The 13396-nt window shown below is 48.8% G+C and overlaps 1 protein-coding gene across 1 annotated transcript; it reads left to right on the top strand.

Moving 5' to 3' along the window:
• Positions 1-8096: 8096 nt before the first annotated feature.
• LOC137300230 (eukaryotic translation initiation factor 1b-like) lies at positions 8097-12667 on the top strand. The gene is made up of 4 exons (XM_067969329.1): positions 8097-8240; positions 10999-11162; positions 11713-11814; positions 12321-12667. Exons 1-4 carry the CDS (start codon positions 8210-8212, stop codon positions 12363-12365), a joined length of 342 nt encoding a protein of 113 aa, XP_067825430.1. The 5' UTR covers positions 8097-8209; the 3' UTR covers positions 12366-12667.
• The last annotated feature ends 729 nt before the right edge of the window (positions 12668-13396 follow it).

Here is a 13396-nt window from a genome sequence, read left to right as displayed (position 1 = left end):
CCAACCCCCCCTGTTCCCCCACTCCAACCCCCCCGTTCCCCCACTCCAACCTCCCCATTCCCCACTCCAACCCCCCCATTCCCCACTCCAACCCCCCCATTCCCCACTCCAACCCCCCCGTTCCCCCACTCCAACCCCCCCATTCCCCACTCCAACCCCCCCATTCCCCACTCCAACCCCCCCATTCCCCACTCCAACCCCCCCGTTCCCCACTCCAACCTCCCCGTTCCCCCACTCCAACCTCCCCGTTCCCCCACTCCAACCCCCCCGTTCCCCCACTCCAACCCCCCCGTTCCCCCACTCCAACCCCCCCGTTCCCCCACTCCAACCTCCCCGTTCCCCACTCCAACCCCCCCGTTCCCCCACTCCAACTCCCCCATTCTCCACTCCAATTCCCCCGTTCCCCACTCCAACCCCCCCGTTCCCCCACTCCAACTCCCCCATTCTCCACTCCAATTCCCCCGTTCCCCCACTCCAACCCCCCCGTTCCCCACTCCAACCCCCCCGTTCCCCCACTCCAACTCCCCCATTCTCCACTCCAATTCCCCCGTTCCCCACTCCAACCCCCCCACTCCAACTCCCCCATTCCCCCACTCCAACTCCCCCATTCTCCACTCCAATTCCCCCATTCTCCACTCCAACCCCCCCGTTCCCCACTCCAACCCCCCCGTTCCCCCCTCCAACCCCCCCAACACCCCCATTCTCCTGTTCTCCAACCCTATCGTTCCCCCCTCCAATCTCCCCATTCCCCTTCCAACCCCCCATTCCCCCATTCTCCAACCCCCCATTCCCACTCCAACCCCTGCTTCCCCACTCCAACCCCTCCCTGTTCCCCACTCCAACCTCCCCAATTCCCCTGTTCTCCAACCCCCCCATTCTCTCTCCAACTCCCCCATTCTCTCTCCAACCCCCCCATTCTCTCTCCAACCCCCCCATTCTCTCTCCAACACCCCCATTCTCTCTCCAACTCCCCCATTCCCCACTCCAGCCCTCCCCGTTCCCCCGTTCCCCACTCCATGAGAACTTTGCTGCTTAAGGTATGTTTTCATTCTCGGTTCATTTCTCCTGTGGTCGTGAAAGGTGCTCTATAAATGCAAGTCCTTCTTTTTAAAGTATTTTTGAAGAGTAGTCACTTATGTAGGAAACATGACAGCCAATTTGCACACTGCGAGCTCCCACAAACAGCAGTGAGATAAATAACCAGATCTTTTTTTAGTTATGTTGGATCAGGGATAAACATTGGCCAGGACATGGGGGGAGAACTCCTCTGCTCGTCTTGGAATAGTGGCCATGGGATCTTTTCTATCCATCAGAGGGCAGGCGCGGCCTTGGCACTTCCGACAGTGCAACACTCCCTCAGTACTGTCCCTCCGACAGTGCAACACTCCCTCAGTACTGTCCCTCCGACAGTGCAACACTCCCTCAGTACTGTCCCTCCGACAGTGCAGCGCTCCCTCAGTACTGACCCTCCGACAGTGCAGCGCTCCCTCAGTACTGACTCTCCGACAGTGCAACACTCCCTCAGTACTGTCCCTCCGACAGTGCAGCGCTCCCTCAGTACTGACCCTCCGACAGTGCAGCGCTCCCTCAGTACTGACCCTCCGACAGTGCAGCGCTCCCTCAGTACTGACCCTCCGACAGTGCAGCGCTCCCTCAGTACTGACCCTCCGACAGTGCAGCGCTCCCTCAGTACTGACCCTCCGACAGTGCAGCGCTCCCTCAGTACTGACCCTCCGACAGTGCAGCGCTCCCTCAGTACTGACCCTCCGACAGTGCAGCGCTCCCTCAGAACTGACCCTCCGACAGTGCAGCGCTCCCTCAGCACTGACCCTCTGACAGTGCAGCGCTCCCTCAGTACTGACCCTCCGACAGTGCAGCGCTCCCTCAGTACTGACCCTCCGACAGTGCAGCGCTCCCTCAGTACTGACCCTCCGACAGTGCAGCGCTCCCTCAGAACTGACCCTCCGACAGTGCAGCGCTCCCTCAGTACTAACCCTTTGACAGTGCTGTACTCCCTCAATACTGACCCTCTGACAATACATTACTCCCTCAGTACTGACCCTCCGACAGTGCGGCGCTCCCTCAGTACTGACCCTCCAACAGTGCAGCGCTCCCTCAGTACTGACCCTCCGACAGTGCAGCGCTCCCTCAGTACTGACCCTCCGACAGTGCAGCGCTCCCTCAGTACTGACCCTCCGACAGTGCAGCACTGGGAGTGTCAGCCTAGATCACATGCTGAAATATTTGGCAGGATTTGAACTCCTGACCTTCTGATTCAGAGGTGAGAGTGCTGCTCCTGAGCCAAGGCTGACACCTAAACAGCAATGAAGAGCCGGATTCCTGGGTGAATTAGTTCCCTCCTTCTCTAGCCCAGGGGTGCGGAGGCTAACTATAGGACCCCAACAAACCCCCCGGCTCAGAACAGCTAATCCATCACAGTATGAAGATTCTGCCTGAGACTTTCTGAGTGTGTAAGGCTCATTAACCCACTGAGCCCCGGGTAACAGGTGCAGAGAGTCCATTTGGGCTTTCCTTAAAATTCTCTGATGGAGAAAACCTGTGGTGCTCTGATGGTCGAAGGGGCTGTTACATTGTTCGCTGTGACTGTACTGCTGCGTTTTTCAGTAAGTATTTAGTCTTATATTCTTTGTGATGGCATTAGACTGGATTTCTATCTAGTAGAGGGACATGACTCTCGAATGGTCATTCTGTAATGGATTAGCTGATGTGAGCCAGGGAGTCTGTAATTACCCTCGGCACCTCTGGGGCAGCGAAGGGGGGAAATTAAATCAGCCAGGTGTCCTGCTCTTCACTGCGGTTGAGGTATCTGACTTGGCTCAGTGATAGCACTCTCACCTCTGAGCCTCCCATCTTCCACCCTCTGTAAACTTTAGCTTATCGAAAACTCTGCTGCCCCGTATCCTAACTCGCACCGAGTCCCGTTCACCCATCACCCCCTGTGCTCGCTGACCTACATTGGCTCCTGGTCCGGGAACGCCTCGATTTTAAAATTCTCATCCTTGTTTTCAAATCCCTCCATGGCCTCGCCCCTCCCTATCTCTGTAACCTCCTCCAGACCTACAACCCTCCAAGATCTCTGTGTTCCTCCAATTCTGGCCTCTTGCGCATCTCCAATTTTCATCACTCCACCATTGGCGGCCGTGCCTTCAGCTGCCTGGGCCCTAAGCTCTGGAATTCCCTCCCTAAACCTCTCCACCTCTCTCGTCTCCTTTAAGCCGCTCCTTAAAACCTACCTCTTTGACCAAGCTTTTGGTCACCTGTCCTACTATCTCCTTATGTGGCTTGGTGTCAAATTTTGTTTGATAATCGCTTTGGGATTTTACTACGTTAAAGACGCTATATAAATGCATGTTGTTGTTGTTGTTGTTGTTGTTGTTGAGTCGGAAGGAGATTCACTCCTGCGTTTGCCTTGCTTCTGATGGGACTCCCCATCAGTGACTTGGGGGGCCCCGAGTTGGAATTTTGGATAGTCCTCGGTTTGGAATTGTTTTACTGGTTGGTAGTTGAGTGCTGGTTTCCTTTAACTGCCCCTTGAGATTCCTCGCAATCTGTAATGTGTCGGACTGTGCTCGGCTCTCCCAAAGAGCCAGATCGAGTTCAGGAAAACCCCCTGCATCTAAACGCTGTTTCTCAGCTGCTCCTTACCTAATTTTCCAAAATGACAATGCTCGAGTCAGAACCTGTGCTTCACTGACTGTTTTACTTAGCACAGGAATGCCACAGCTTTCTTGCGAAACTAGTTCAGATCTACCTCAAGGTACTTACGCATAATTCCAGTAGGAATCTTGTTATGACAGATTATGATTATATTTCCAGTCAGTGCTGCTGTTTCCTCTCTCATCCCCACACAACCTTCATTCCTAAAAGCACTGTCTCTTGCTCTGGTACATTACACAGCCCCTCGTACCTCATCCAAATGACCACCTTCATGTATTAGTCTAGACAGCAAAGCTCAGATTTTCTGATGGCTGTTATTTCAATTCTGGTGTAAATCTATTTAAAATGAATGGATTAACAGAGAGAGGAGTCCTTATGTCTCTTTCCTGACCTTGCTTCCTATAAACAGGCTGCTTTTCTGTCTTCTCTCCTTGATTGTTCCTCGATGTTTGTGCATGTTACAGCTGGGAAGATTATGGATCTGGGCATCAAACTGATTGTCTGGTACTTGTTGTGGGATCAGCTTTGCTCAACGATAGCACACTCTCAGCTTTGGGTCACAATCTTGCCAGTTTAAGCCCCACTCTATGATCTGAGCAGCTAATCTTGGCTGACACTCCGACTCGGTAGTCAGTAGATGTGATGTCCCTCAGGTGAGATGTCAAACTCTCCTCAGGTCCTCCACTCACCACAAAACTGCTCCTGCTATTCACTAATTCAACAGGTCTCCTGCCTGTGCCATCGATGCCCTCATCCCCTCCAGTCCGTCACGGTCTTCCACCCACACAGATCCCCCAGCACAATTCCCACCTCTGAGAACCACTGACCTGGTCATTTACTGCTAGATCTGATTGGATTACCTTAAGCAAAACCCTGCTTTGATCCGCCTTCAACTCCAGCATTATCTTTTGCAATCCCCCCTCTCTCTGCATCACCTTCAGCTGCCTCGGTCCCACACTGTGGACTGCTTCCTGCTCACCTGTCTAGCCTGCTACTCTCATCCCCTCCTTCACAACCCTCCTCCAAACTCAGCCACACTGAAAGAACAATGATATATCTACATCAGGATGGTGTCTGACATGGAGGGGAACTGGGAGGTGATGGTGTTTCCATGTGGTTGCTGTTTTTGTTGATGGTAGAGGTCAGGGAACTGCCTTCTTCACCTCTGTAACAGGAACTGTTGAAGCAAGGATGGTGAGTTGCTGCAGTGCATCTTTTACTGGGGCTTAAGGGGTTAAATTATGAGACTAGGTTGCTCAGACTAGAGTGATAGTCCCTGGAGTATAGAAGATCGAGAAGTGATCTGATCGAGGTGTTTAAAATGTTAAAATGATTCAATAGGGTAGATACGGAGAAACTATTTCCTCTGGTGGGGGAATCAAGAACACAGGGGCACAATCTTAAAATTAGAGCCAGGCCGTTCAGGAGTGAAATCAGGAAGCAGTTTTTCACACAAAGGGTAGTGGAAATCTGAAACTCTCTCCCCCAAAACTTTGTGGATGCTGGGGGTCAATTGGAGCTTTCAATTCATAGATTCATAGATTCATAGAAGTTTACAACATGGAAACAGGCCCTTCGGCCCAACATGTCCATGTCGCCCAGTTTATACCACCAAGCTAGTCCCAATTGCCTGCACTTGGCCCATATCCCTCTATACCCATCTTACCCATGTAACTGTCCAAATGCTTTTTAAAAGACAAAATTGTACCCGCCTCTACTACTGCCTCTGGCAGCTCGTTCCAGACACTCACCACCCTTTGAGTGAAAAAATTTCCCCTCTAGACCCTTTTGTATCTCTTCCCTCTCACCTTAAATCTATGCCCCCTCGTTATAGACTCCCCTACCTTTGGGAAAAGATTTTGACTATCTACCTTATCTATGCCCCTCATTATTTTATAGACTTCTATAAGATCACCCCTAAACCTCCTACTCTCCAGGGAAAAAAGTCTCAGTCTATCCAACCTCTCCCTATAAGTCAAACCATCAAGTCCCGGTAGCATCCTAGTAAATCTTTTCTGCACTCTTTCTAGTTTAATAATATCCTTTCTATAATAGGGTGACCAGAACTGTGCACAGTATTCCAAGTGTGGCCTTACTAATGTCTTGTATAACTTCAACAAGACATCCCAACGCCTGTATTCAATGTTCTGACCAATGAAACCAAGCATGCCGAATGCCTTCTTCACCACCCTATCCACCTGTGACTCCACTTTCAAGGAGCTATGAACCTGTACCAATATTGAGATTGACAGATTTTTGTTGGGTGAGGGTATCAAGGGATATGGAGATAAGGCGGGAATTGAGGTGCAGATCAGCCATGATCTGATTGAATGGCGGAACAGACCCGAGGGGCTGAATGGCCTCCTCCTGTTCCTAAGGTTTCTAGATAGTGCATACTGGAGCCACAGTGCGTCGGTGGTGGAGGAGCCAGGGATTGAGTTCTGGAGCGGTTGGTTAGTTAGTTACCAGGAAAAGTCATTGAGGCAGATAGAGCCAATGCGTCTAACAGGCAATTGGGTGCATTTCTAGAGAAGGGGGTTAGATGAGAAGGTGAAGTGCATATCAAGAGACAAGGGGCAGCTCGCTCAGCCCAATGACCTCCTACCCTAGTCTTGCCGACTTCCATTGTGCTCTGATAATGCTAGATACAGTTTGGTTGCATGAAGCTAAGCAAAGTGAGGCTTGGTTAGTACTTGGATGGGAGAAGGCCAGGGAATGTCAGGTGCCGTAGGATTTATTCATGACCAGTGGGCACCACAGGGTACACAGTGTCTTATGGACACTGATAACAACATTCTGATTTAGTTGGGAAGGTTCCCTTTGCTTTTGTTGGGACTTTTTTTGCTTACGTTGAGCTTCTTTTAGTTTGATTGGACCAGATGTTTCTTTCTTATATCAGTGGTGCCCTAAAAGGGGCACTTGTGATGTTGATTCTTGTTTGGTGACCCCGGGGCAATCCAGTGTCATCCTTAATGGTCCATCATAATAGGCCTACCCTCGTCCTGGACACGCAGCTACCCCCAGTGACCACCTGTAACTTTTGCAGCCGGGATGAGTTTGTATTTCCGAGTGTGAGCGGTTGCAGCCCCGTTTCATTATTTGAAGGGGCTGCTCCTCAACTTCTGGCTCTTCAGTTCCATGCTCCTAATCTTCAGCCCCGCGGTGTGGAGGGGGGAGGCAGGGGCGAGCAAGTGGGAGGACCTCCTGGTGAGTCTGCTCCTGAGCCTGGCCAACGTGGCCAATCCACAGTTCTGACGAAGGGTCATCGACCTGAAACGTTAACTCTGTTTCTTTCTCCACAGATGCTGCCTGACTTGCTGAGTATTTCCAGCATTTTCTGTTTATATTGTAGTATTATTATATGATTTTACATCAAGTTACATTGAAACTACAGCACAGATACAGGCCATTCGGCCCAAATGGTTTATGCTCCACACGAGCCTCCTCCCACCTTACTTCATCTCACCCTATCAGGATACCCTTCTATTCCTTTCTCCCTCATGTACTCAGCTAGCCTCCCCTTAAATCGACACTATTCACCTCAACAACTCCTTGTGGTAGCGAGTTCCACATTCTCACCACTCTCTGGGTAAAGAAGTTTCTCCTGAATTCCCTATTGGATTTATTAGCGTCTATCTTATATTTGTGACCTCTAGTTTCGGACTCTCTCACAAGTGGAAACATCTTCTCTATGTCCCCTTTATACATTTTAGCTATGAGGAAAGATTGGATAGGCTGGGGTTATTTCCCTTGGAACAGAGGAGGCTGAGGGGTGATTTGATCGAGGTGTATAAAATTATGAGGGGCCTAGATAGAGTGGACAGGAAGGACCTATTTCCCTTAGCAGAGAGGTCAATTACCCGGGGTGAAAGCTTTAAAGTAATTGATAGAAGGATTAGAGGGGAGTTGTGTTGGTATTTTTTCACCCAGAGGGTGGTGGGGGTCTGGGACTCAGCCTGAAAGGGTGGTAGAGGCAGAAACCCTCAATTGCATTTAAAAAGTACTTGGATGTGCACCTGAAGAGCCGTGACCTACAGGGCTACGGACCCAGTGCTGGAAAGTGGGGATCGGGCTGGGCGGCTCGTTTTCGGCCAGCACGGACACGATGGGCCGAATGGCCTCCTTCCCCGCCGTAAATTTTCCATGTTCCTATTTCCTCTGTTTCGGGGTTTAGTTTCCTGTTGGCGGTGCCCCACTTTGGTTGGGGTTCTTTGTTTCCCCCCCCCCCCCACTCTGGGGTCACCAGTTGCATTTAGCAAAAGTTCACTAATCCCCAGTGACCTCCCAGCCCAGGGACTTGACCCCCCCCCCCGGAGTCCTGCCGTACGTCACACGGCCGCTGAGGTAAGCGCGCTGTGACGCACGCCGTGTTGGTGACGTCAGGCGCAGCGTCTGCCGCGCCTATATAAAGGGCGAGGGCGCGGCGGGCGGCTGCAGTCCGCAGTTGTGTCCCGAGTTGTCAGAGCTGGAACCCGCAGAGCGCGCCTCACCTCCCGCTTCGCTAACGCAGCAGGCACAACCTCGCTATCGTATGTCAACTTGCCAGAACCTGCAAAGCTTCGGTAAGACTCGCGCTCCCGGGCGGGCGGGCGGGCGGGCGGCCGGTCTGAGGGGAAAAAACGGCGCTCGAGCTCAGGTTCAGGCCGAGGCCTTGGCCGACTTACCGTAGAATTTAGCCGGCGGGGGCGGTGTTTCCTGTCGGCGGGGCCTCGGGCCTTTTCTCCGATCGCTGCCTCGGGGGTGTTATTTTTTTGGGGGGCCCGGGGGGGAATTCCGTTCGGTTTTTGGGGTACGGGCTTGGGACCCGGGTGACGCGGGCTGTGATTGGCCAGTTCGGCTGTCAATCAGGCGCAGCATCATGTGATCGCCGGTGACGACATCGCGTAAGAACGTAAGGCGGGACCTGGTGCGTTCCCCCTCAATGAAGAGCCTTGTGTTCAGTGCTCGGGCAAAGGGGGCGATTGTGGGGCCAGAATTGGCCTCAGTGCCCTGGGTTGGGCCAGGGTTCCTGCTCCTGCTCATCACTGGGAGCTCTGCTGGATGTGGGGGGGTCCAGGGGGGAGGATGTGGGGGGGTCCAGGGGGGAGGATGTGGGGGGGTCCAGGGGGTGCTGTAATCAGCTCTTGGTTGAGTATTGGCTGGTGCACCATGTCTAGGCTTGTCAGTTGCCATTTCAGTGAGTCCCTCAACCAATATCACAAACTGATCAAAAGCAAAGACTGAAATAAACACAATGCTGGAGCAGCTCCAAGTCAGGCAGTGTCTGTGGAGAAAGAAAGTTAACATTTCAAGTTGAAGACCTTTTTGTCGGTCTGTTCTGATGAAAGATCTTTGACCTCAAATGTTAACTGTTTTCCTTCCCAGATGCTGCTTGATTTGCTGAGCCTCCAGTCTTTTTATTTCACTAAAACAGATTCTGGTCATTATCACATTGTGGGATTTTGCTTGTGCTGTTTCCTACATTTCAGCAGTGACTACACTACTTGTAAAGTGCTCTGGGCTGCCCTGGGGTTGTGAAAGGTGCCCTATAAATGCAAGTTCTTAAGGGGTGGGGAGGGATTAAAATGTCCAGTCAAGGTGTGGAGAGCTTCTTAGCTGATCTGCAATTGTAAACTTCCTGTTTTTGAATTCCACACTTTCTGCCTACTGGTTGGAAGCTTGAAAATGTTGCCAGTTTTGTAAATTCCAGTTAGCATGTCTCATTAAATATCACCAGGCAACTCCTAGAGTGAGCAAATAAACTGAATGTTGAGTTTTCAAAACTGATTATTTTCTGACTTATTCAGAGATGCTGCTTATGGGTAACCTCTATAGGGAAGAAAGTTAGTGTTTTCTCTAACCCACTTTGGGTTATGTTTCACTTATCTTGGCTGACTGCCTAGGAAGGTGCCTCTTGGTAAGGCTCTATTAATGCTGTGATTACAGGTTTATGTACAGATGGAGGAGGCTAATTGGCTCATCTGGATCATCTTTCAAATGAAAAGCAGTGACTCATACTGTTTTCATGTGACTTGCCACTTCCTTCCTTGTGCCAATAGTTTTTATTCCTTTGTTTATCTGTGTAATAGGCTACTGAAAGCTGCACAGTTGTAACTTGTCAAGTCTTGTAACAAGTTAACATTGCTTCCTTGCTAGTGTATGCCTCTAAATTAGAAAGGATTAAGTTTACCATTATGGCCTTGTCTACATGTGTTCCTTTACTCCATTTAAAATCTAGTGGTTCCAGCATTTAGATTGCCAGCACCTGCAGTATTTTACTTAGTGCTCCATCTATCTACCTGTTTTGCTGGCCTAACTCTGCCCTCTTGCAGACTTTCCCATTGGTGTCACCAAATTTGGATATTCTCTAATTTCCCAAGTGCAAATTATTTCTGATCTATTAAGAGCTGCCCCAGCACACTACTTACTGCATCTTTAATTCTGAACTTTTTGGCCCAACTTCCTGCTATATAAATGCAAATTCATTTTTCCAACCATCTGTCTGGTCCTGCAGCCATTTCCTCTTAATTCATGTGCCATTAATGTTGTATGAACTCATAACACCTGTGAATGTATAAACCACATCAACTTTCTTCAGAAGAATTCTATATGGTTGTAAGGTGCAACCTCCCTTTTAGATATCTAACTTGCTCTAATTAACTTTCTCAGTGCTTCAGTTTTGCCCTGTGTTGGAGGCTAATAGTTTCACTTCATCTGTTAACTGATTTCCTGCCTTATGCCTGGCCTTCAGTGTTTGAGTCATGTTTCCCACCCTGTGATCCTCTGGCACATCATTCCTTTCCACAATTGATAATTATAGACAGAAGCTTCCTTGGCTTCTTGGAATCCTCTGATGTAAACAGGTCCCACTGATCTGTCTGCCATAAGTCAGTATCATTTTTCAATAATCTTCCTTGCATAGCACCATTACTGACAATGCACTGCCCAAAACAGTTTTTGGTTTTGCTGTCTTGGCTGGCAGATATAAAGTGGTCTACCATTTTCTGATTACCCGATCCACAGGTTGGTACTGTATTTCTACCGTAACCCACCCTGTAGTTAATTCTTGCTGTGTTGCAATTGCCCATCACTGGCCCTATTTAACTTCTGGTGTTGAATTCAAATTCCCTGTCTGAAGATCCCTGTGTATTGCCCCTCTGTTCCCTTTAACATCCCCCAGCCTTGCATTTAAAATCCTGACATTAACTGTCCATTCAACTAGGTGTTCACCTCTCACTGTTCTGTGAAATGCATTGGGTAATTTTCTACATTGAGGGTGCTACAGACAGCAGCAGTGACTTGTGCAAGGATAGCTGTAATCTGCCTACTTTAATGTTGCAGATCCCTTTGCTGATGCACTTAAGGGTGATGATCTCCTCCCTTCTGGGACTGAGGACTACATACACATAAGGATTCAGCAGAGGAACGGCAGGAAAACCCTCACTACTGTCCAGGGAATTGCTGATGAGTATGACAAAAAGAAGCTCGTCAAACACTTCAAAAAGGTAGGAACGCTGCAGCCTAACTGGCATTTTCCAGACTCCAGACCTTACACCACTGGTTAGATTGCTTTATCATTGAATGGAGTCCTGGCTGGTTACTCAGTAGACAGACTTTGAGAGCACGTGTGCTCTGTCGCACCATTACCAAAGCAGCACCCAGTAAATTAGAAATTGAGCTTAACTTTCTGCTTCCCTCTCCCCCTGGGGGTGGTCTTGCTGGGGTATGTGCCACTTGTCATCAGCCCACGTGGCCATTCTTCACATGAGTTTTAATGGTGTAAGGATTGCTGTGCTAGATCCTATGTGCACATTCCAGTGATCAGGGGCAGAGCTGGATTGTTTTTCTGCCTCTGTCCTTAGCTTAATGTCACCCACACAATCCTGGCTACTGGCATGGATCAGCATTGTGCCTGGAACCATCAGAATGCCATGTGAGATGGTGAGCTTGTGTCTAATGCTGCACCTGGCCAGATAGTTCATGGGAATGATTTCTGACTAGCTGTAGAAAGTGGACTTTAGTCTGAGGATTAAATTGGATTAATTCTTCCTGCAGCAATTTGCCTGCAATGGTACTGTGATTGAGCATCCTGAATACGGTGAGGTAATCCAACTTCAAGGGGACCAGCGCAAGAACATCTGCAAGTTCCTGGTGGAGGTGAGTGTTGACATGTCCTGTACTTCATGTATCAGTGAGATGGAATGGGAGATATTCCACATTCCTTAGCAGTATGAAATGTGTTCAGTGATCATAGTTGTCATGGAAAATACATTGGCATTTTTCATTGACAAATTACTCAGGCAGCAGCTTCCCCTGGGGGGGGGGGTTGATTGGTAACTATATACTATGGGGGTCACAAGGCAACTGCCTGTTTTCATTGTGTAAGAACATAAATAGGAGCTTTCCAGTGATCAGGAGCAGAGCTGATTTTGTTTTTCTGCCCCTGTCATTAGCTTAATGTTACCCCCACAATCCTGGCTACTGGCATGCATCAGCATTGAGTCTGGTACCTTCCTGGGTGGTATATCTTCTGGATGCATTAGTGCCTCAGATACAGTACATGCTGCACAGGCAGCCAGAGTTATTACAGGTTGCCTATGCAGCATTTATGCTAAGTTGTATGTAGTCTTGAGATTTATTAACTGGTTTCATTTGACTTGCAGGTTGGCATTGTTAAAGAAGAACAACTCAAGGTCCATGGGTTCTAATTGACACGGTTCCTCTATACAAGTGTGTGCACTGCTGCTAGATAATGATAGGCCCTGACTTATGGACTGTACTCTTTGATCGAGGGAAGCCTTTATGCTGGCACCTGACTTGCAGAATAATGAGCCATTCACAACCTTCCAGCTCCTGCAGCAAAGTGATCTCTAGATACATTCGCTTTTGTCCCAGTTAACTTTTTAACCTGTTTTGTAATGTTTGTGCTTGCTTTTAAAAGCACATGTTAGAACTTTTTTGTTGTACCTCTTTTTTGTATAATGTATAATAAAACCCACTTGAGAAACTTGCTCTGACACTTGTCAAGTCTCCTTGAACATGAAAAAAGATTGTGGACCATGATTCATGTCCTGTTACATTAGAGTATATGATGAGTTTGGTGCAGTACCAAGGGAGTACTTCATTATTTATGGAGCTGTCTGTTCGAGTGGATGTAAAAGATCCCATTGCATGTTTAAGGACCGTTAAATGATTAAAACAGTGACTACACTTCAGAAGTACGCCATTGGCTGTGAAGTGCTTTGGAATGTCTGAAGTTTGTGCTATATAAATTCAGCAACAGATGTACAGGATAAAGAATATGCCCACTAACTGACCCAGAATATGCTGTAGCTGGTAAATGATTGGTGCCTGTTAGACTTGCCTTTGCCCATTTAATGTCCATGTTATTGTAAGTGTGAGCTGGCAATGAAGTGGCCCCAATACAGGGCATCTGGGAACAGGGCAAGGCATTCAATCTCTTTAAAAACATGTTTAATTAAAACTTAAAACCTGAAGACATGAGACTCAACACTTGTAATAGTTAATTCCTGCCAGGCAACCTCTGAATATTAACATGTCATTAAACTGTATCCACCCTCACCTGAAGTTGCTGTAGTACCAGCACATAAATAAGTGAGCAACATTAGTATCACCTTTAATTTGACAGAAAATCATGGGCCATTATCTAAGAGATTGGAGGTGGGGGTAATTGCAAATCTTAACAAGTAATTTTGCTTTGTGGATCTGTGGAATGGGA

Source organism: Heptranchias perlo, chromosome 30, assembly GCF_035084215.1.
Source record: "Heptranchias perlo isolate sHepPer1 chromosome 30, sHepPer1.hap1, whole genome shotgun sequence".
Classification (NCBI taxonomy): Eukaryota; Metazoa; Chordata; class Chondrichthyes; order Hexanchiformes; family Hexanchidae; genus Heptranchias; species Heptranchias perlo.
Note: the sequence above shows the minus strand (reverse complement) of the source record. Positions and strands in the feature narration are given on the sequence as shown.